Raw genomic sequence first — 21,046 nt, 5'->3', positions numbered from 1 at the left:
CTTGCTTCTTCATTTCCAACACAATAGACGAATTAACTACCAAACAAAGCAACATGATAACACACACCTCGTCCACAAATACATCTAATATCAAATCAAGAATTTATGTTTCTCACAAAGATACATTTCCAAACGACATATCAGTTTTCACTCACAAATGTAAACATTGCATAAATGGCCACATCAAACATTCTCTCTTATCTTAGATTAGCTACAATAAGAATGTAAGTATGCATTTTCTTGACCTACTTCATACACCTGACCCAACATTCAGTGAACCTGCCAAACTCTGTCAGTAGGAAGAGGGTGTCTTCCGAAACTGATATCGTATGACAAAGGCAGGACTTCACAGTGCACCAGAACAAGCAGCTTTTGTGTATCAATCAGGATTTCCTCAGAAGTCTTTTTATAGTGTAATTCCACCCTTCGCCATTCTAAATTAGCTAGAGGCACAGTCTCCTAATCTTTGACATCTCCATGTAATCGGCTATTTGGGAAAATGGTCCAACCATAATAAAATATGACCTTTTGACACAATCCATCTGAGGTATAAATGAGGTCATATAAACATTACAACATGTCATTAAATTCCACCTGGTTCATAACTTTCCACCAGTAGCACTGTATCAGTGCAGCAGTTGTGACAGATGAATTCTTATTGGGGTCCAGGTCAGAGAGGAGCACGTGGCTGAGCAGCAGTAGCAGCATCTCCCTTACTCTCCCCCCTCTCTCTGAAGTAGCTCCTCTGTTCAGTGACTCCTCTCTGTAGCAGGGCTAGGTTCACCCCATCCACACAGTTCAGCACACGGGCATGGACCATCACACCATCGCCTCCTGTGAAGAGATAGGTACGTGGGTTTTGGGAGTTACAAAGCATATAAACCAAATAAAAACCTCATCTTACCCTCTGCTTTTTCAATCTCGCCCAGAACTATGTACTGGGCTCCAATGATGGGGTCAAAGGGTTCCACAAATGGAGTCTGAACAACAACTTGGTGCTGTCTTGCTGCATGCTGGATAGACAGTGTAGCCTTCGATTCCTCTGGTTGGTAACTCACCAATCTAGAAAATGAACTAGTCTGTTAGCCATGCAATCCAAAAGGGATAACAAATCATTTAAAAAAAACTACGATTATACATGGTGTGTTTTAAAGATAGTACCAGAGGCGGCTGCTGACGGAAGAACGGCTCATAATAATGGCCGGAACGGAGCAAATGGAATGGCATCGAACACCTGGAAACCATGCGGTTCATGTATTTGATACCATTCCACTGATTCGCTCCAGTCATAACCACGACCCCTTTCTTAATAACAATTGCGGTAGACACTCCTCACCTTCCAAATGTTCTCACTGAATCTCCCTCCTTGACTGCACCAAAGTTGACTTCCCAAAGGAAATGAAAGACTGCAGGTGCTGGAAGCATCTTCTCAATAAGTTATCAAAGGGTAAAATAGGCCAAATACTATAAAGATGCCAGATTAGTGTTTTGTCCGTAATGTTCAAGGCCGTAATTGTTGAAGGCCGTAATGTTTCACAACGTCACATAACGTGATTTTTTTTTACGCGCCCCCTTTTCTAGCCATTCAGGAAGTCGTCAATAATTATTCAGGCTCCAGTTATTGCAGTGCTGAACTTTGCTCATGTAGTCCTAAGATCACACAACTCACATTTTATTGCCACACGCAACGTCGTCTTTTGCAAAGGAAAATATTATCTATTTCGCCATGAATCCTGACATAACTAGAGAGCGTGAGAACGCCACATTTGACGTGGAGAAACTCACACATATTCTGGACGGAGGCATCGAGAAGACCAAAAGAAGAAGAGAAATTGGTAAGGTTGGAATGTCTTGTATTGTGTCTCGTATGTGTAGCCTATCTTTGCTCGCGAGGTAAAGCACCATGAAACAAGTGTAAACAAAATATTGAACTAGCAGCTAGCTAGCTAACAAAACAAGTTCATAACTAGCTAGCTGACCTACATTGGCGAAGGTTGGTTATACACAGGCTAGGCAACCGATAGTGGTCGCTATATCTGCACGGCCTCTATCTGCTGCCTAGGCTAGGTTATCTATCTGTTGTTGTAACAGTAGTTATAACCAGTCAGCTGTTGTTTATAATTGTGAGCCAATGACAAGATTAAGGCCAATTTCTGCATTCATTGTAACTTGTGCATGCTGTTTTGTGTAAACGAGGCTCTGATTTGTTCATTGCCAGATAACATAGCCAGCTTGCAGCAACCTTGCTTAGATAGCATGTTAGGGTCACTTGCTAGGGCTGGGCGATATATAGAGTTTTTTTTCTCTCGATATATTCGAGTTTATGTTTTAGCGCGATTTGGAAAATGCCTGTATCGCAAGAATCGAGGTTCTGTTATAATGTTGTAACGTTTTCCAAATGCAACATCTCACTGTCTCTTTGTCAGCCCAATGTCGAATCATGTCCCAATTGCGTGACAACACGTGCGAAGCGGTTATCCACCAATCACAACCCTGGACAGCTTTCACAAATTGTAACCACGCCGGAGAAGTGTAACAGTAGGAGTTCCACCAAAATGGAAAGTGAGGAAGCTAGCTCAGCCTTTCGTGAGGATGAAATCATCCCCAAAAATGGCAGCAATATATTTTTTTCAGTAATATGGAAGTGGTTCGGGTTCAAGAGGTCTGATGTTCAGCAAACGAATGTCCTGTGCAAAATGTGTCAAAAGACAATTCCTACGAAAAGCAGAAGTACAACCAACCCCTTCCAACACCTGTAACTGAAACTACGCAATGCCGATTCCAGTCGGTCATTCCCAAAACGTCTGCTAAAAGACAAACTACCATAGCCGCATCCTTTTCAAACGTAATCACTTATGACAAGAAACGTTTGAGGTGGAAGGAGATAATGGATGCAGTGACCTATTACATAGTGAAATATATGGTTCCAATCTTTACAGTAGAAAAGCCAGGCTTCAGGTACTGTTGAACACAAGTTTTTATTTAACTAGTCAGTTAAGTCCGTTAAGAACAAATTGTTATTTTCAATGACGCCTAGGAAAGGTGGGTTACTGTCTTGTTCAGGGGCAGAACGACAGATTTTTACCTTGTCAGCTTGGGGATTCGATCTAACAACCTTTCGGTTACTGGCCCAGCGCTCTAACCTACCTGCCGTAAGTATTTCACAAAAGAAGCCCTGCTGTTATTGTACACTGCTACACGCTAAAGAGTCGCAGAGAAGCTGGCTAGTGTTTCTTATTTTTCCACTACAGCCGATCTATGGTCGAGCAGTGGTGTATTATGTTGCAGATAGAAATGTAGCTAATGATATTACATACATTTATTTATCCAATGGTAATACTACCCAATTTGCACATAGTGTTCGACCTAGTCTCGCATGGCCACCCTTCCAAAAGCCTGGGTTTCCGACACTGTTTACCTGTTTACTGTTTATCTCCCAATCTTCTCTATCCCCTGCAGAGTCACTGGTGATCAGTGACCCAGACTTCCAAAGTGAGGACCTCAACTTCCTGTCCAGGAGCGAGCGATACGATGCCGCCGTGAAGAAGAGTGCCCAGATGATCCTGAAGCTCAGAGAGTATGGCATCTCAGACCCTGAGGAAATCTACTGCTACAAGAGGTAAGGCTGGGACACAGACCCAGGCCAGCTACCTGCTATGGGCGGCAGGTATCCTCGTGGTTAAGAGCATTGGGCCAGTAACCGAAAGGTTGCTGGTTTGAATCCCAAAGTATGGCGATATGCCCTTGAGCAAGGCACTTAACCCTAATTGCTCCTGTACGTCGCTCTGGATAAGAGAGTCTGTTAAATGACGTCAGTGTAAATGCTATGGACCTGCACATCACAACTAGAAATGTGAAAATAGATATAGGGTTTTGTCCATAGAGTTGTCTTCCTGTCAGCTAACCTGTTAGGTGTACTGACCGATGAAAGTAATGAAAGGTGAGGAATTGAAGATCATTTGGGCTAGTTTTGTTGTTTACAAGCAGGATTTGGTTTTAATGGACTGTATGAATTCTGTAAGGGTTTGGGATGATCAAAGCAAATATCATACTTCCCGGTATCCTCCAGTCATCACACATTTCATGTTTTCTTTTCTTTCTTAACATTTCACAGAAAGTTCTAATGGTAAACACAGCGTGACAAACATCGCTGAGGTTTCTCATGCTTGTTTTGAGGTTTGAAGTGCAGATGGCTGTATTGAGGCTGCTTTGGACACACTGAAGCAAAACCCAGCATTTGCTGAAATTACACAAACAGTCTCTAAGCCTTTCACCTTTATGCTAAAGTCTTCTTCACATCCCATGCTAATGTATTGCCTTCTATTAGCCCCATGAGTAATTGCATTGTGTTTATTGGTATCTTCCTGATCAAAGTCTGTTTTATTTATTTATATATACAGTATATCACAAAAGTGAGTACACCCCTCACATTTTTGTAAATATTTGAGTATATCTTTTCATGTGACAACAATGACAAAATGACACTTTGCTACAATGTAAAGTAGTGAGTGTACAGCTTGTATAACAGTGTAAATTTGCTGTCCCCTCAAAATAACTCAACACACAGCAATTAATGTCTAAACCGCTGGCAACAAAAGTGAGTACACCCCTAAGTGAAAATGTCCAAATTGGGCCCAATTAGCCATTTTCCCTCCCCGGTGTCATGTGACTCATTAGTGTTACAAGGTCTCAGGTGTGAATGGGGAGCAGGTGTGTTAACTTTGGTGGCATCGCTCTCACACTCCCTCATACTGACTGGTCACTGTAAATTCAACATGGCACCTCATGGCAAAGAACTCTGAGGATCTGAAAAAAAGAATTGTTGCTCTACATAAAGATGGCCTGGGCTATAAGAAGATTGCCAAGACCCTGAAACTGAGCTGCAGCACGGTGGCCAAGACCATACAGCGGTTTAACTGGACAGGTTCCACTCAGAACAGGCCTCGCCATGCTCGACCAAAGAAGTTGAGTGTACGTGCTCAGCGTCATCCAGAGGTTGTCTTTGGGAAATAGACGTATGAGTGCTGCCAGTTGCTGCAGAGGTTGAAGGGGTGGGGGGTCAGCCTTTCAGTGCTCAGACCATACGCCGTACACTGCATCAAATTGGTCTGCATGGCTGTCGTCCCAGAAGGAAGCCTCTTCTAAAGATGATGCACAAGAAAGCCCGCAAACAGTTTGCTGAAGACAAGCAGACTAAGGACATGGATTACTGGAACCATGTCCTGTGGTCTGATGAGACCAAGAAAAACTTATTTGGTTCAGATGGTGTCAAGCGTGTGTGGCGGCAACCAGGTGAGGAGTACAAAGACAAGTGTGTCTTGCCTACAGTCAAGCATGGTGGTGGGAGTGTCATGGTCCGGGGCTGCATGAGTACTGCCGGCACTGGGGAGCTACAGTTCATTGAGGGAACCATGAATGCCAACATGTACTGTGACATACTGAAGCAGAGCATGATCCCCTCCCTTCGGAGACTGGGCCGCAGGGCAGTATTCCAACATGATAACGACCCCAAACACACCTCCAAGACGACCACTACCTTGCTAAAGAAGCTGAGGGTAAAGGTAATGAGTCCCATGTGACTATAAAAGTTTGTGTGTGTTAGGGATGTGCAGGCTTATTCGAATATCTGAACATTAGTATTAGAATACTTGTAAGTATCATTTTTAGCGAGGGGGGGTAATTATATTTTAGATTCAAGTTTTGTCACATGCACAAGTACAGTGAAATGCTTAACTTGAGAGCTCTACCCAACAGTGCAGTAATAGTACAAAAATAAACACAACCTGTAAAGTATTGGTCCCATGTTTCACGAGGTGAAATAAAAGATCCCAGAAAATGTTCATACACACAAAAAGCTTATTTCTCTCAAATTTTGTGAACAAATTTGTTTGCATCCCTGTTAGTGAGCATTTCTCCTTTGCCAAGATAATCCATCCACCTGACAGGTGTTGCATATCTAGAAACTGGTTAAACTGCATGATCATTACACAAGTGCACCTTGTACTGGGGACAATAAAAGACCACTCTACAATGTACTGTCTTGTCACACAACACAATGCCGCAGGGAGCATGCAATTGGCATGCTGACTGCAGAGATTTCCACCAGAGCTGTTGCCAGAGAGTTGAATGTTTTTCTCTACCATAAGTTGCATCCAATATCGTTTTAGAGAATTTGGCAGTAAGTTTATCTGGCCTCACAACCGCAGACCACATGTATGGCTTCGTGTGGGAGAGCGGTTTGCTGATGTCAACGTTGTGAACAGAGTGACCCGCGGTGGGATTATGGTATGGGCAGGCATAAGCTACGGACAACAAACACAATTGCATTTATGGATGGCAAATTACATGCACAGGGATACCGTGGTGAGATCCTGAGGCCCATTGTCGTGCTATTCATCCGTTGCCATCACGTTTCAGCATGATATTGCACAGCCCCATGTCGCAAGCATCTTTACACAATTCCTGGAAGTGGAAAATGGCCCAATTCTTCCATGGCCTGCAAACTCTCCAGACATGTCACCCATTGAGCACGTTTGGGATGCTCTGGGAAGACGTGTACGACAGCGTATTCCAGTTCCCGCCAATATCCAGCAACGTCTTTAACTCTTGATGTAGTTGTTGTGTGGTTTTTATTCTATTATCATTGCATTGTTGGGAAAGAGCTCTCAAAGAATTTCCTTGTACCCGTTCATTACACCTGTTTTATACTGTTATTCGCACGTGGCGAATAAATGTTGTAACTTGAAACTATACTGAACAAAAATATAAATGCAACAATTTCAACGATTTTACTGAGTTACAGTTCATATAAAGAAATCAGTCAATTGAAATCAACTCTTTAGGCTCTAATCTATGGATTTCACATCACTGGGAATACAGATATGCATCTGTTGGTCACATATACTTAAAAAAAAAAAATGTAGGGGCGTGGATCAGAAAACCAGTCAGTATCTGGTGTGACCACCATTAGCCTCATGCAGCGCGGCACATCTCCTTTGCATAGAGTTGATTGTGGCCTGTGGAATGTTGTCCCACTCCTCAATGGCTGTGCGAAGTTGTTGGATATTGGCAGGAACTAGAACACGTGGTCGTACACAGATCCAGAGCATCCCAAATATGCTCAATGGATGACAGGACAACACCATCTCTCTAGGCAGCGCAAAGGTCACGTCAAGATTAAAACTGTGTCACAGGCTACGCTATGTCCTACCCTTTCACTTATAAAAACTGCCAATGTGCCTCATCAAATATGTTTAGCCTTAAATAGTCCAAGTCAAGTATAAAAGTCAGACGTTAGTTACCTCAGCCAGGAGCCTATATTTTCTCTTTGTAAGTCTCATTTGATAACATCTATTTCTCCATATGACAATGATGATGATGATGATGAGCAAATTGGAGATGAGGCAAATCAGAGCACATTTTGTAGTGAAACTAAAGGGATTGGGTTTGTCCAATGTCCATTTTTTTCTAGTGTTTGAGATTCTCCGGTACTTTTGTATACTTTTTAGCCAGTACTTCTGAAAGTAGCGCGCTCACGAGCCAAAAAGAAACCCCCAAAAATGGTGTACTGTCACACATGTGCACCACATTATTGCTCTCTGTCACTCTACTGTGTGTGTGCGCGCGTCTTGCTAGCTGTCACTCAAATGGTGAGGAGCTGAAGCTCATTGGCTAGAACTCTAATTGCTAGGGGGCTAGCCCATGTGGGGTAAAATGGCACTGCACAGCTTCATGTAGACAGTTGCTTTCAAATTAGGGATTTCGTGGCTAATTGAGGTAAGACAGTAATTCTGATCATAGATTATGCATGTAGAGTTTACATCCACTTAGGTTGGAGTCATTAAAACTCGTTTTTCAACCACTCCACAAATTTCTTGTTAACAAACTTTAGTTTTGGCAAGTCGGTTAGGACATCTACTTTGTGCATGACACAAGTAATCTTTCCAACAATTGTTTACAGACAGATTATTTAACTTATAATTCACTGTACCTGTGGATGTATTTCAAAACCTACCTTCAAACTCAGTACCTCTTTGCTTGACATCATGGGAAAATCAAAATAAATCAGCCAAGACCTCAGAAAAACAATTGTAGACCTACACAAGTCTGGTTCATCCTTGGGAGAAATTTCCAAACGCCTGAAGGTACCACGTTCATCTGTACAAACAACAGTACGCAAGTATAAACACCATAGGACCACACAGCCGTCATACTGCTCAGGAAGGAGACGCGTTCTGTCTCCTAGAGATGAACGTACTCTGGTGTGAAAAGTGCAAATCAATCCCAGAACAGCAAAGGACCTTGTGAAGATGCTGGAGGAAACCTGTACAAGAGTATCTATATCCACAGTAAAACGAGTCCTATATCGACATAACCTGAAAGGCCGTTCGACAAGGAAGAAGCCGCTGCTCCAAAACCGCCATAAATTAACCAGACTACGGTTTGCAACTGCACATGGAGACAAAGATTGTACTTTTTGGAGAAATGTCCTCTGGTTTGATGAAACAAAAATAGAACGGTGGTAGCTTCATGTTGTGGAGGTGCTTTGCTGCAGGAGGGACTGGTGCCCTTCACAAAATAGATGGCATCATGAGGAAGGAAAACTATGTGGATAAATTGAAGCAACATCTCAAGACATCAGTCAGGAAGTTAAAGCTTGGTCGCAAATGAGTCTTCCAAATGGACAATGACCCCAAGCATACTTCCAAAGTTGGAAAATGGTAGCAAAATGGCTTAAGGACAACAAAGTCAAGGTATTGGAGTGGCCATCACAAAGCCTTGACCTCAATCCTATAGAAAATGTGTGGGCAGAACTGAAAAAGCATGTGCAAGCAAGGAGGCCTACAAACCTGACTCAGTTACGCCAGCTCTGTCAGGAGGAATGAGCCAAAATTCTCCCAACTTATTGTGGGAAGCTTGTGGAAGGCTACCTGAAACGTTTGACCCAGCTTAAACAATTTATAGGCAATGTTACACTCAATTAGTATTTGTATGTAAACTTCTGACCCACTGGGAATGCGATGATAGAAATAAAAGCTGAAATAAATCATTTTCTCTACTATTACTCTGACATTTCACGTTCTTAAAATAAAGTGGTGATCCTAACTGACCTAAAACAGGGAATCTTTACAAGGATTAAATGTCAGGAATTGTGAAACTGAGTTTAAATGTATTTGGCTCAGGTGTATGTAAACTTCCCACTTCAACTGTATGATCTACACATTGACACATCTAGCCCAAAAGGGAAGGTTTAAAAAAAAAAAAAAAAAAAACATACTTAGTGGTCTTCTAAGATCCAGAGCATGTCTTTAAAGGGATACTGCAAGAATCTGTCAATTAAGTGGTTTTCTACTTACCCAGAGTCAGAAACTCGTGGGTTCTATTTTGAAGTCTCTGCGTGCAGTATGAAGGACATTAGAGGTCGTTTTGAGAGCCAACGCTAACTACCGTTAGTGCAAAACTGGAAGTCTATAGGTACAGTAGCTTATGCTTGCGTACCTATATACTTCCATGATTGATTACCAGAATCTTGCAGAATCCCTTTAACAAATAAAAAGCCTTGCTTTTACAGTAAGGTCATGTTGACACTAGTGTCAATCCTAAACCTGGGTCCTTTTTTAGTAGGCACAAAACACTTTGAAATGGAAAACTAAAATGCACATTCTTATTGGACAAGTTTAGTTAGAACCTCCCCTTTTTTTTAACGAGTAAAATGACCACAAACCTGCTGAGTGGTCCTGCCCAGTCAGTCCATCCGTCAACCTGTGTGTCTGTCCCCCCCCCTCAGCGTGTTTCGGGGCCACCATCACGAGGCTCTGGGGCTCCACTTCGTCATGTTCCTTCCCACCCTGTACACCCAGTGTAACAAGGAGCAGTTCAAGAAGTGGGTCCCCCTGGCCGAGTCCTTCAAGGCCCTGGGCACCTACGCCCAGACAGAGATGGGGCACGGTCAGTCCCCATACAGAGAATTTATAATAATGATAACGTAAAAGCACAATTTATACGACATAAAGTACTTGTGCAATTGTTTTAACTAGCTAGCTAAGTATATGTTTGAATTATGAAGGATCACAGGGATGCTTAGGGATGGACAGTTGTCGATCCTTGACGTAGGATTTTCTTTTAATATTGTTTTCAAATCATGGGGTGGACATTGTGATTGAAAGTGATTCTTTGTAGGTGTTTGACAGATCACTGTAGTTGTTTGTGTAACGGATGTGAAATGGCTAGCTAGTTAGCGGTGGTGCGCGCTAATAGCCTTTCAATCGGTGACGTCACTTGCTCTGGGACCTTGAAGTAGTGGTTCCCCTTGCTCTGCAAGGGCCGCGGCCTTTGTGGAGCGATGGGTAACGATGCTTCGTGGGTGACTGTTGTTGATGTGTGCAGAGGGTGCCCGGGTCGGGGCGAGGGGACGGACTAAAGTTAAACTGTTACATTTGTGTAGACAAAATGTGCCCAGACTGTAGGCATAACTCAATAGTTAATAGCTAAACTGAATAGCCAAAACTAATATGCAGGATTCAAAATGTCATGATTGCCGGTCTGTTTTTCGAGTCCTCATAACCTGCCCAATACCTTGGACAAAAGAAACAATTGAAGGACCAAAATAAATCCTAACATTGCGCTTAAACAATATTAAAAAATCCATTCCCGTCTAGTTTTTAGTTTCATTCCATTCCTCAAACCTCTCTTATTTCCTTTCCTGCTGCTAGTAGTGGCCTATTAGCCTAATGAATAGTTTCCAAGCTTATGTCAGTTAATTCTGATTGCTATTAAGTCTTGATTTTCCCCTACTCCCCATTTTCTCTGAATCTAGTCTACTCATTACAAATGATTAACCCTAACACTGTAGAATTTGTAGCTTTTTTAAGCAAATGACCTAACATTCTGAATTGTGCATTTGAGTAGATGGATGTAGGCCTAATTGTTATGCTGTTTGTGAATTTATAGCTTGGATGAATGAATATAGGCCTAACAATTGTTCTTGTCTGTCGAAGTCTCAACTGATAGAGAAGACACACTGTGTCCTGCCAAAGAACATGCAGTGTGATTTGAGTTTCAGCTCCCTAAATATCCCATTGTTAATCTGAAAGCAGAGAAACCTGTGCGATGTAAGACAATTTTGGCCATGCCAGATGTCTCTTGTTGCCAATGTTTCATTTCTATGACGCTGCGAAGTGGACATTATTCACGATCACGTAACCATGGCATTTCCATGACAATACTACTCTAGGGAATGTCTAGGACTGGCTTTTCAGAATTTTCTGAAGGCCTTCTTTTTTCAGAGTTCTGGTCTGGTTCACTTCTTCTCAGCAACTCACTAGCTACATTTTTACATTTACATTTTAGTCATTTAGCAGACGCTCTTATCCAGAGCGACTTACAGTAGAGTGCATACATTTTATTACATTTTTTTTTTTACATACTGAGACAAGGATATCCCTACCGGCCAAACCCTCCCTACCGGCCAAACCCTCCCTAACCCGGACGACGCTATGCCAATTGTGCGTCGCCCCACGGATCTCCCGGTTGCGGCCGGCTGCGACAGAGCCTGGGCGCGAACCCAGCCCAGCCTGGGCGCGAACCCAGAGACTCTGGTGGCGCAGCTAGCACTGCGATGCAGTGCCCTAGACCACTGCGCCACCCGGGAGACAAGCTAGGTTTCCATTAACTTTTCACATTATTTTTGTGTCAATTTAAAAACAGTTTGCATAGAAAATAGATACATTTGCCTGCTGTCTTGCGTTTCCATTTTAATTATCTTGTGTCAATAAAAACAGCTGGATTTAATGACCTCACACCTCAACAACAAGAAAATCTGCAAAACCCTAAAGTGTTGAATAAAAATGTCATGGTCAGTGTCTCCATTACCCAATTTAGGCAAATTGCACATTGGCAACACCCTGTATGCCCTCCCACCTATCTGTTTCATGTCTCAGGTAGCCCGCGAAAGCCAGCATCAATAGAATGCAATAATTTACAAATATTTACTATATTCTAATAATTTGCATGTGCCAATGTATCCCCACTGTCCGTGCCATGGTGAAACTTGCACTCCTGTAGATCGGAAATAATTGGATGGTGAAACTTGCCAGCCAACCAGAAAAGCAAGGTGTAAGTAATTCAGACCCACTTGAAAGTCAGGATAATCCTTTTCCTGCAAATAAACATTATTTGTATAGTTACGTGACGACGTCACATGCCCGTGTGCTTTCAAATTTGTGACAATCGGCATTTATTCGAAAAACACTGGTTCCGTCATTTGTCGCAATGAAGAAGGTTAGACAAAATAAATATCCACCCGTCGAACTTATAAAAATGTTGCCTATCTTTAGAAAATGTCTCCTATATCTATTAATAATAATTAGGTAGGTGCTTACGTTTGTCCTATTTCGTACATGTAAAAGTGTGTACGTATGTGTGAATTGGAAATTAGTTTGTTTCTTTTTATTTCACACTCCCTCCGACACCCTAAGAGAGTGAGGTCCCGGCCAGGGATCAGCCATTATTGACAGTGACCCTGGAGCAAAAGTGCCTTGCTCAAGGGCACATTGGCAGATATGTTTCACCTAGTCGGCTCGGGTATTCGAGCCAGTGACCTTTCGGTTTTTGACCCAACAGTCTTAACCGCTAGGCTACCTGCTGTCTCCGTAACACGTATCGCACAGATTTCTTTTGCGACTTTGCTTTTGTCGAATAATCCTGGGTCAATGGAAAACTGCCTATTGTCTTAACCTTAAATGCCCTTACAACTGCTTCACCCTTCCTTTATAAACTAAAGCAGGGGTAGGCAAACGTGATTCTGGAGTTTTACAGGCACTTCGTGTTTTTGATTTAACCAACCTGGAAGACCAGGTGTGTTGAATTTAGGCAATCACTGAATTAGGTCAATTGGTCAGGTGTGGTGCATACTTGGAACAAAATCCTGCGGTCCCTGTGGCCCTCCAGGAACAGGGTTGCCTACCCCTGGACTAAAGAGTCTGCTTTAAAACTGCTAGTTGCACTGCACTAGTTGGTAGCGTAGAAAGATGTATTGGTTGTCACACATTTGACATTTTACTGCCTCAGGGTTGTGTTCATGAGGCCATGCAATGACAACTTTTACAATGGAAAACTAAATTGGCCATTTCTTAATGGAGCAAGTCCAGTTTGTCCCTTGTGTCAGTTTTCTTCCGTTGGGTGCCTAATGAACACATCCCAGAGTTTGCCTCACAATTCATTTGAAATTGAAAATGTTTTTTCAGTGAAATGAGAGTACAGGTTACACTGCTTTTGGAAATTAACATTTCAGGCAAGTAATTGACGTGTTGCAACAATCATGCATGAGAAGGTTATTTTGAATGAATGAACTTCTGAATATAATCAGTTCTCCGCAGTCAACAATTTGCATGGCTAGCTCAGTTAATTTTTTTATATGAATTCTTGCACTCCCCCCCCCCCCCCCCCCTATCCCTTCACCCATCCCTCCATCATCCATCCTTTCTGCCCCCAAAATGTTATTTACCAACACTTCTAATCTCCCATCTTTTCCAACCATCTCTTCATTGTCATTTCCCATTATACGGTCTATTATTATCCCTTGGCTATACCTTATTTTGCATGCCCCCCAATGTCCTATCCTTCCTTTACCCTCTTCTCCCTTCAAACTACCCTCCTATCCCGTACCCCCTCCTCTTGGCGCTGCCCCAGCTGTGTGCACCGTGGGCGGTCAGAGCCGCTGGACCTCCACCTGGGAATGTTCCTGCCCACCCTGCTGAACCAGGCCAGTCCTGAGCAGATGGAGACATTCTTCATACCCGCCTGGAACCTGGAGATCATCGGCACCTACGCACAGACAGAGATGGGCCACGGTAAAATGCCAAACAAACCGTACCTGATCACCGACCTCCGGTCACCCACATGCTCTGTGGAGTGGACAAGAGATGCATGCCCAACCTCTTCAACATTTGAGTCGAGCCACCAGAGAACTCTCCCATACTCGTTAGGGAATTTTGCGTAAAAACGTCTCCCCAGACAGAACGTTTGTGTTGTTAAAGGTCCCATGCTGCCGTTTTTTTTATCTCAATATCAAATTGTTTCTGGGTAACAATTAACTACCTTAGTGTGATTGTTTTCATTTAAAATGGTCAAAAATAAACAAAAATGGCTTCTTAGCAAAGAGCAATTTATCAAACAAGAATTTAGCTAGCACTGTCTGGGAGTGGTCTGAGTATGGAGGGGATACTCAAAAAACTAGCTGTTATTGACAGAGGTTTGGTACTAGTTTACCGCCTGATGTCACCAGGCATTCCAAAACTCCATCCCACCAAAGCAGGATGACATTTTAGGCTGTCTTTTCAAACATCTCTTGCACTAAAAGGGCATTATCATTTTCACAATTTCACAGTATTATTCCAACCTCATAGTGTGGAATTATATATAAAACACAGGAATCATATTTTTGACTGCACTGGGCCTTAAAAAAAAAAAAAAGAAGGACATTTCACTCTGGCCTTTACGCTGACTAAAACCACTAATACTGGCTGGCTTGGAGAGTGCGTGTTGTGGCCGAACAGCTTTGCATTGGCTTTCCTTTGGAATGTGCTCTGCCCCTGGTTCTCACACAGTCTTGTTGCCAGCCGCGGTGAACGTGCATGCCCACTTGTAAAGCACCCACTTGTAAAGCACCCACTTGTAAAGCACCCTCAGTGACATCCTTTCCAAAACCAGTTACCCTCCACCGCCTCTGTCCCTTTTGTCCCCCTTACAGTGTTTGGAAGTATATTGATTTTAAAGACAGACAACCTACGTCCTTCGTCACATGTATCTTCACTGTATAAACATAATAGGGCTGTCAAACGATTCAAATCATGAATTGAGTTAGTGGTGTTAGTTATAGGCATACTATGTTTTGATTGTAAAGGAAAGAAACACAAAATTATCTGTATCAAAATGTTTCACCATAACACAAAAGTCACTGAAACATACAGCTGGCAATTTAAGTCTTAATGTTTAAGAAGGCCTACTCCCTCTTATCAATGTTCTTGAAGTTTAACAGTTGTCCACATACACACTCAAGTACTGTTAACGCTTCATTCGTTCCAATTTCTAATTGGAGGGTTGACTATAGGGGGGGGAAAGAACTGGCTCTATGGATACAAAGAGCATTTAAATCTGTCCAACAATGTTATGAGTTCCACAGAAGACTAACAACAGCTCAGCCAGGTCTGAGTTAATGTAGAATATAATACAGCTATTAGATCTAGCCTAGGCTGCTGATCCATGTTCTCCATGAACTAGTCACAAACTGCTGCTGCTACTAGAACTGGGATCATTGTTTTAAATCGTTTGACCTGAGAGAGAAAACAGTAGCAAAATTAACAGCATAAAACATGTCAGGGGTTAACTTTGACAGCCCTAAACCGTACACAAATTAGTTATACAAATTGTAAGAAATAGATTGGATTTTCTTTGGTTTTGATCTGTCAAACACCTACAAAGGTTTTCCAACTATAGAATAGAATAACTTTTTTTCGTGTGAGGGAACTGGTTAACAAAAAATAATTATCGACAAAGTATACCCACTAGACACAACAAATAATATATTTACTGCTGTAAGATAAAGCTAAGTTTGAAGTTGCATTATTAGTTGAGATTGATGGCTAGTCTTGTGTCAGGTTTGCACTGCATAATATTTGAAAATAACAATGTGCTCCTGCCATAACTTAGTGATGACTCTCTTTCTTTGGTTTTATGTGTTGTGTGTTTGGGGGCCATGGTGTCTTTCTCGTTGCCTAGGCACCCACCTCAGGGGGCTTGAAACCACGGCAACGTATGACCCGGCCACCCAGGAGTTTGTCATGAACAGCCCGACCATCACCTCCATCAAGTGGTGGCCTGGGGGACGTGAGTACACACACAAACACACTTTAGCTTCAGGGCATGCCCGATACACATACAGTGCCTTTGGAAAGTATTCAGTCCCCTTGACCTTTTCCACATTTTAAGTTACAGCCTTATTCTAAAATGGATTAAATTGTCCCCCCCCTCCCCCCTCAATCTACACACAATGCCCCGTAATGACAAAGCAAAAACTGTTTTTTAGAAACTTAAATATCACAGACCCTTTACTCAGTACTTTGTTGAAGCACCTTTGGCAGCGATTACAGCCTCGAGTCTTCTTGGGTATGACGCTCCAAGCTTGGCACACCTGTATTTGGGGAGTTTCTCCCATTCTTCTCTGCAGAACCTCTCATGCTCTGTCAGGTTTAATGGTGAGCGTTGCTGCACAGCTATTTTCAGGTCTCTCCAGAGATGTTCGATCGGGTTCAAGCCCGGGCTCTGGCTGGGGCACTCAAGGACATTCAGAGACTTATCCTGTGTTGTCTTGGCTGTGTGCTTAGGGTCGTTGTCCTATTGGAAGGTGAACCTTCACCCCAGTCTGAGGACCTGAGCGCTCTGGAGCATGTTTTCATCAAGGATCTCTCTGTACTTTGCTCCGTTCATCTTTGCCCCGATCCTGACTAGTCTCCCAGTCCCTGCTGCTGAACAACATCCCCACAGCATGATGCTGCCACCGCCATGCTTCACCGTAGGGACGGTGCCAGGTTTCCTCCAGACGTAACGCTTGGAATTCAGGCCAAATAGTTAAATCTTGGTTTTATCAGATCAGAGAACCTTGGTTCTCATGGTCTGAGAGTCTTTAGGTACCTTTTTGGCAAACTTCAAGCGGGCTATCATTTCTAATCAAATTTTATTTGTCACATGTACCGAATACAGCAGGTGTAGACTTCAGAGTGCTTCAGAGATGATTGTCCTTCTGTAAGGTTCTCCCATCTCCACCGAGGAAATCTAGAGTTCTGTTAGAGTGACCATTGGTTTCTTGGTCACCTCCCTGACCAAGGGCCTTCTCCCCCGATTGCTCAGTTTGGCCGGGCGGCCAGCTCTAGGAAGAGTCTTGGGGATTCCAAACTTCTTCCAATTAAGAATGATGGAGGCCAATGTGTTTTTGGGGACCTTCAATGCTGCAGAAATGTTTTGGTACCCTTCTCCAGATCTGAGCCTCGGCACAATCCTGTCTCGGAGCTCTACGGACAATTCCTTCAACCTCATGGCTTGGTTTTTGCTCTGACATGCATTGTCAACTGTGTGACCTTAAATAGACAGGTGTGTGCCTTTCCAAATCATGTCCAATCAATTGAATTTACCACAGGTGGACTCCAATCGAGTTGTAGAAGCATCTCAAGGATGATCAATGGAAACAGGATGCGTCTGAGCTCAATTTCGAGTCTCATAGCAAAGGGTCTGAATACTCATGTAACTAAGGCATTTGTTTTATTTTTCAAAAATGTGCAAAAATGTTCTAAACCTGTTTTCGCTTGATCATTCTGGTGTATTGTGTGTAGATTGTTGAGGATTCTTTTTTTAAATACATTTTAGTATAAGGCTGTAATGTAACAAAATGTGGAATGTCAAGGGGTCTGAATACTTTCTGAATGCACTGTACAATCAAACCAATCCCCACGTCTGTGGACTTAGCTTCTGAAAACACATTCCACAATATTGCTGAACAAGATCAAACAATTTACTTCTGATTCTCATTGTAGTGTGGACTAGAGACTTAAATGACTGCCAAATTATTTTAATAGTGAGAATCTCTCGCTCGCTCTCTCGCTCCCCCCCCCCCCCCCGCCCCCCAGTGGGTAAGACTTCTAACTACGCCATAGTTCTGGCCCAGCTCCACACCCAGGGGAAGTGTCACGGACTGCAGGCCTTCATCGTACCTCTCCGCAGTATGAACACACACATACCACTGCCAGGTACTGTACATACTGCTGTGGGTGCATCAAGAGTGTCTCTGTCTCTGTATGTAGCTTTGCTGGTAGCCTACTGTCTAATGAACTCACTCGCTTTCTCTCTCAGGTGTGGTGGTAGGGGACATAGGACCCAAGTTTGGCTTTGATGAGGTTGACAATGGTTACCTGAAATTGGAGAACGTACGAATTCCTCGTGACCACATGCTGATGAAATATGCAAAGGTGAGCGACTGGGCAGTTAAGCACATTTCAAGGAGACACTGTTCTTTGTTTCTGTTGGTTGACTTTAATGCTGTCACAAAGCTTAGATTTGAAGTTATATTGTATGCATATTCCTCACAGAGAGTGTATGCTTACTACCTGATTGTCCTAGAACTGTATACCACAGACCAGTGGCGGTCGGTGTTGTCTAAGATGAGGGAGGACGATTAAATTATATATATATATATATATATATATATTTTTTTTTTAATGTATGAGCCTTATTTCAATTAAAGCATATTGGATGACCGTCATTCATATTTCATTCACCCAGCTCAATGTAACATCGATAGGTTTAGGTTACTACATGATACCCGACTTTCCCCTATACTCATCCTATGAATGAAAGTTTACAACGTAGGTGCACACAGGTGGAGCTACATTTTTGTAATCAAGGTGACAGACAGTGACACATTCAATACCGCCTTGCACACTCTTGCCTGGATCTAGCTGATCTAAGGTGTAGTCATTAGTCCAACAGTGGCAAACGAGTTTATATTGAACAAATTCAGGTATTTTATCCCGTTCCGTTTGCTTCAGTTTAAGATTTTTTTTTCAACAGAATCGGCGGAATGAATACACCACTGATCACACAAGAACAGCTCACTTTCATAGCAGCCACATAAAAACAGCATGATCACTTTGCTTATTGTATTCCTTCTCGCATATTAGTCTACATAGCTACTAGAACTAACGCTTTAGTAAACCCGCTACAATCATGCAGTACAGTGTGCAGTCAGCGAGCAGTTTAGCAGTTAAACCGGTGGGCCCCGGTGGCAATAAATTAATAAAACCAAAAGCTTACCTTGACATGGAAGAGTGCCAGTGTTGGATAGGATAGGATAGCCATAGCCAGCTAGCTAACATAGAATCTGTTTCTGTTTGAGTAGGCTAAACTAGCTAGCTGCATTAGCTAGCTAAGTGGAAAAAAATACAATGACATATAACTAGCTCTCTCCATCTCTCTCCGCCTTCATTTAAAAAAAAAAATATTTGTTCAAAGCTGTTCAACTATTGTCTTTGAGTCAATTACTCACCACATTTTATGCAGTGCTAGCTAGCTGTAACTTATGCTTTCAGTACTAGATTCATTATTTGGTTGTTTGATTGGGTGGACAACATGTCAGTTCATGCTGCAAGAGCTCTGAAGTTGTCATAATTACTGTGTGAGTCTATGGAAGGGGGTGAGAACCATGAGCCTCCTGGGCTTTGTATTGAAGTCAATGTTCCCAGAGAAGGACTAGCTGTCCTCCGGCTACACCATGGTGCTACCCTACAGAGTGCTGTTGCGGCTACATTCCAAAAAAGTGCGTTTTAATCAATTATTTGGTGACGTGAAGATATTTATTATAGTTTCATTCTTGAAAAAAATAAAAAATATTCACTGAGGAGGATGGTCCTCCCCTTCCTCCTATGAGGAGCCGCCGCTGCCACAGACAGTATGTATTCTCCCCACCAGGTGGAGGCAGATGGTACGTACGTGAAGCCTCCCAGTGCCAAGCTGACCTACGGCACCATGGTGTTCATCAGGTCCATGATCGTAGGGGAAGCGGGCCACGCCCTCGCCAAGTCCTGCACCATCGCCATCCGCTACAGCTCCGTACGGCACCAGTCTGAGATACGCCCAGGGTCAGTTGTAGCTCTGGACACACCAGGGTCATGTTCATTAGGTCAAACTGTAGCAAAAAGTTTTGAGATGGAAATCAAAATTCTTATTGTACAGATACAACTTTCCTGTGTTGTGTTTTCATCTGTTTGGTGCCTAATGAACATGACCCTGGATACACACATTTACTGAAAAATACACTACCGTTAAAACGTTGGGGTCACACCAGTCTCGAGGCAACTCTGGGATGCTGGCCTTCTAGGCAGAGTTCCTCTGTCCAGTGTCTGTGTTCTTTTGCCCATCTTAATCTTTTCTTTTTATTGGCCAGTCTGAGATATGGCTTTTTCTTTGCAACTCTGCCTAGAAGGCCTGCATCCCAGAGTCGCCTCTATACTGTTGACGTTGAGACTGGTGTTTTGCGGGTACTATTTAATGAAGCTGCCAGTTGGACTGGTGAGGCATCTGTTTCTCAAACCTGACACTCTAATGTACTTGTCCTCTTGCTCAGTTGTACACCGGGGCCTCCCACTCTTTCTATTCTGGATAGAGCCAGATTGCGCTGTTCTGTGAAGGGAGTAGTACACAGTGTTGTACAAGATCTTCAGTTTCTTGGCAAAAAGCCGAGGGGGGTGAATCCGTTCGCAAGGCACTGTAAATAGTCAAAGGAATTACAAAAATATTCACACTTACTTGCGCACATCCATACACAAGTAACACGCTCAGACACAAACAAGAATAGAAAGCAAAGTACTAGAACCCTTACCATTTTAACAAAATCTATACTCTTATTCTAATTGTGTGAGAGCTGATGTAGGTAGATGTTACATAGAGTTTGGGTAGATATTAGGAAGCCTTACATATATTATATGAGTATCTCAATGTTCTTCAAAGACTTAACATATAAAAGATGGCAATCGAACCGTTAACCTTACATCAAAGTCTATATTCTTATTTTGTGGTTTCTCCAGAGAGCCGGAGCCCCAGATCATGGACTACCAGACGCAACAGTACAAGCTGTTCCCCCTGCTGGCTACAGCCTATGCCTACAAGTTTGTTGGTCAGTACATGAACCAGGTCTACCACCGCATCACTGGAGACATCAGCCAGGGAGACTTCAGTGAACTACCAGAGGTACTTACAGTAAATACTAGCCTGAAATCCAGAATCTGTTTTGCTAACATTCCACGTCGTGTCATGCTATACGAAGAGTGGAATGATAGCTAAACAGACTGGTACCCAGGCTAAGTAAATACCTCCTCTTGATATAGTACATGATGAAAGAAGGCTGGCAATGGCCCAGAGGTTATTTTTCTTCTTCCTAACCACGTGACCTGACCTGGAAAAATGGGAAAAGACTCCACTCACTGAATAGTTTTGAAATGTT

General features: G+C 42.8%; 1 protein-coding gene and 1 long non-coding RNA gene across 4 annotated transcripts in view; one reads left to right on the top strand and one right to left on the bottom strand.

The window, feature by feature from the left end:
* Window positions 1–85: 85 nt before the first annotated feature.
* LOC139568685 (uncharacterized) lies at window positions 86–1,474 on the bottom strand. Its single transcript, XR_011673648.1, has 3 exons — window positions 1,337–1,474; window positions 905–1,062; window positions 86–834 (listed from the first exon to the last, which is right to left on the bottom strand). It is a non-coding gene; the product is annotated as an uncharacterized lncRNA (long non-coding RNA).
* Window positions 1,475–1,697: 223 nt separating this feature from the next.
* The window catches only part of LOC139568683 (peroxisomal acyl-coenzyme A oxidase 1-like), a 28,379-nt gene continuing 9,030 nt past the window's right edge, over window positions 1,698–21,046 (top strand). Inside the window, exons 1-8 of one of the 3 annotated variants that reach the window (XM_071390685.1) lie at window positions 1,704–1,835; window positions 3,460–3,619; window positions 13,690–13,850; window positions 15,778–15,885; window positions 17,679–17,798; window positions 17,902–18,017; window positions 19,516–19,685; window positions 20,631–20,793. In XM_071390685.1, the coding sequence (XP_071246786.1) occupies window positions 1,727–1,835; window positions 3,460–3,619; window positions 13,690–13,850; window positions 15,778–15,885; window positions 17,679–17,798; window positions 17,902–18,017; window positions 19,516–19,685; window positions 20,631–20,793 (1,107 nt within the window). In that variant the 5' untranslated portion in view covers window positions 1,704–1,726. Of the gene's footprint in view, window positions 1,836–3,459; window positions 3,620–9,787; window positions 9,949–13,689; window positions 13,851–15,777; window positions 15,886–17,678; window positions 17,799–17,901; window positions 18,018–19,515; window positions 19,686–20,630; window positions 20,794–21,046 lie in introns of all 3 variants that reach the window. The other 2 variants (XM_071390686.1, XM_071390687.1) reach the window with 2 other exon arrangements.

Source organism: Salvelinus alpinus, chromosome 2 (genome assembly GCF_045679555.1).
Source record: "Salvelinus alpinus chromosome 2, SLU_Salpinus.1, whole genome shotgun sequence".
Taxonomy (NCBI): domain Eukaryota; kingdom Metazoa; phylum Chordata; class Actinopteri; order Salmoniformes; family Salmonidae; genus Salvelinus; species Salvelinus alpinus.
This window is presented reverse-complemented; position numbering and strand designations above follow the sequence as displayed.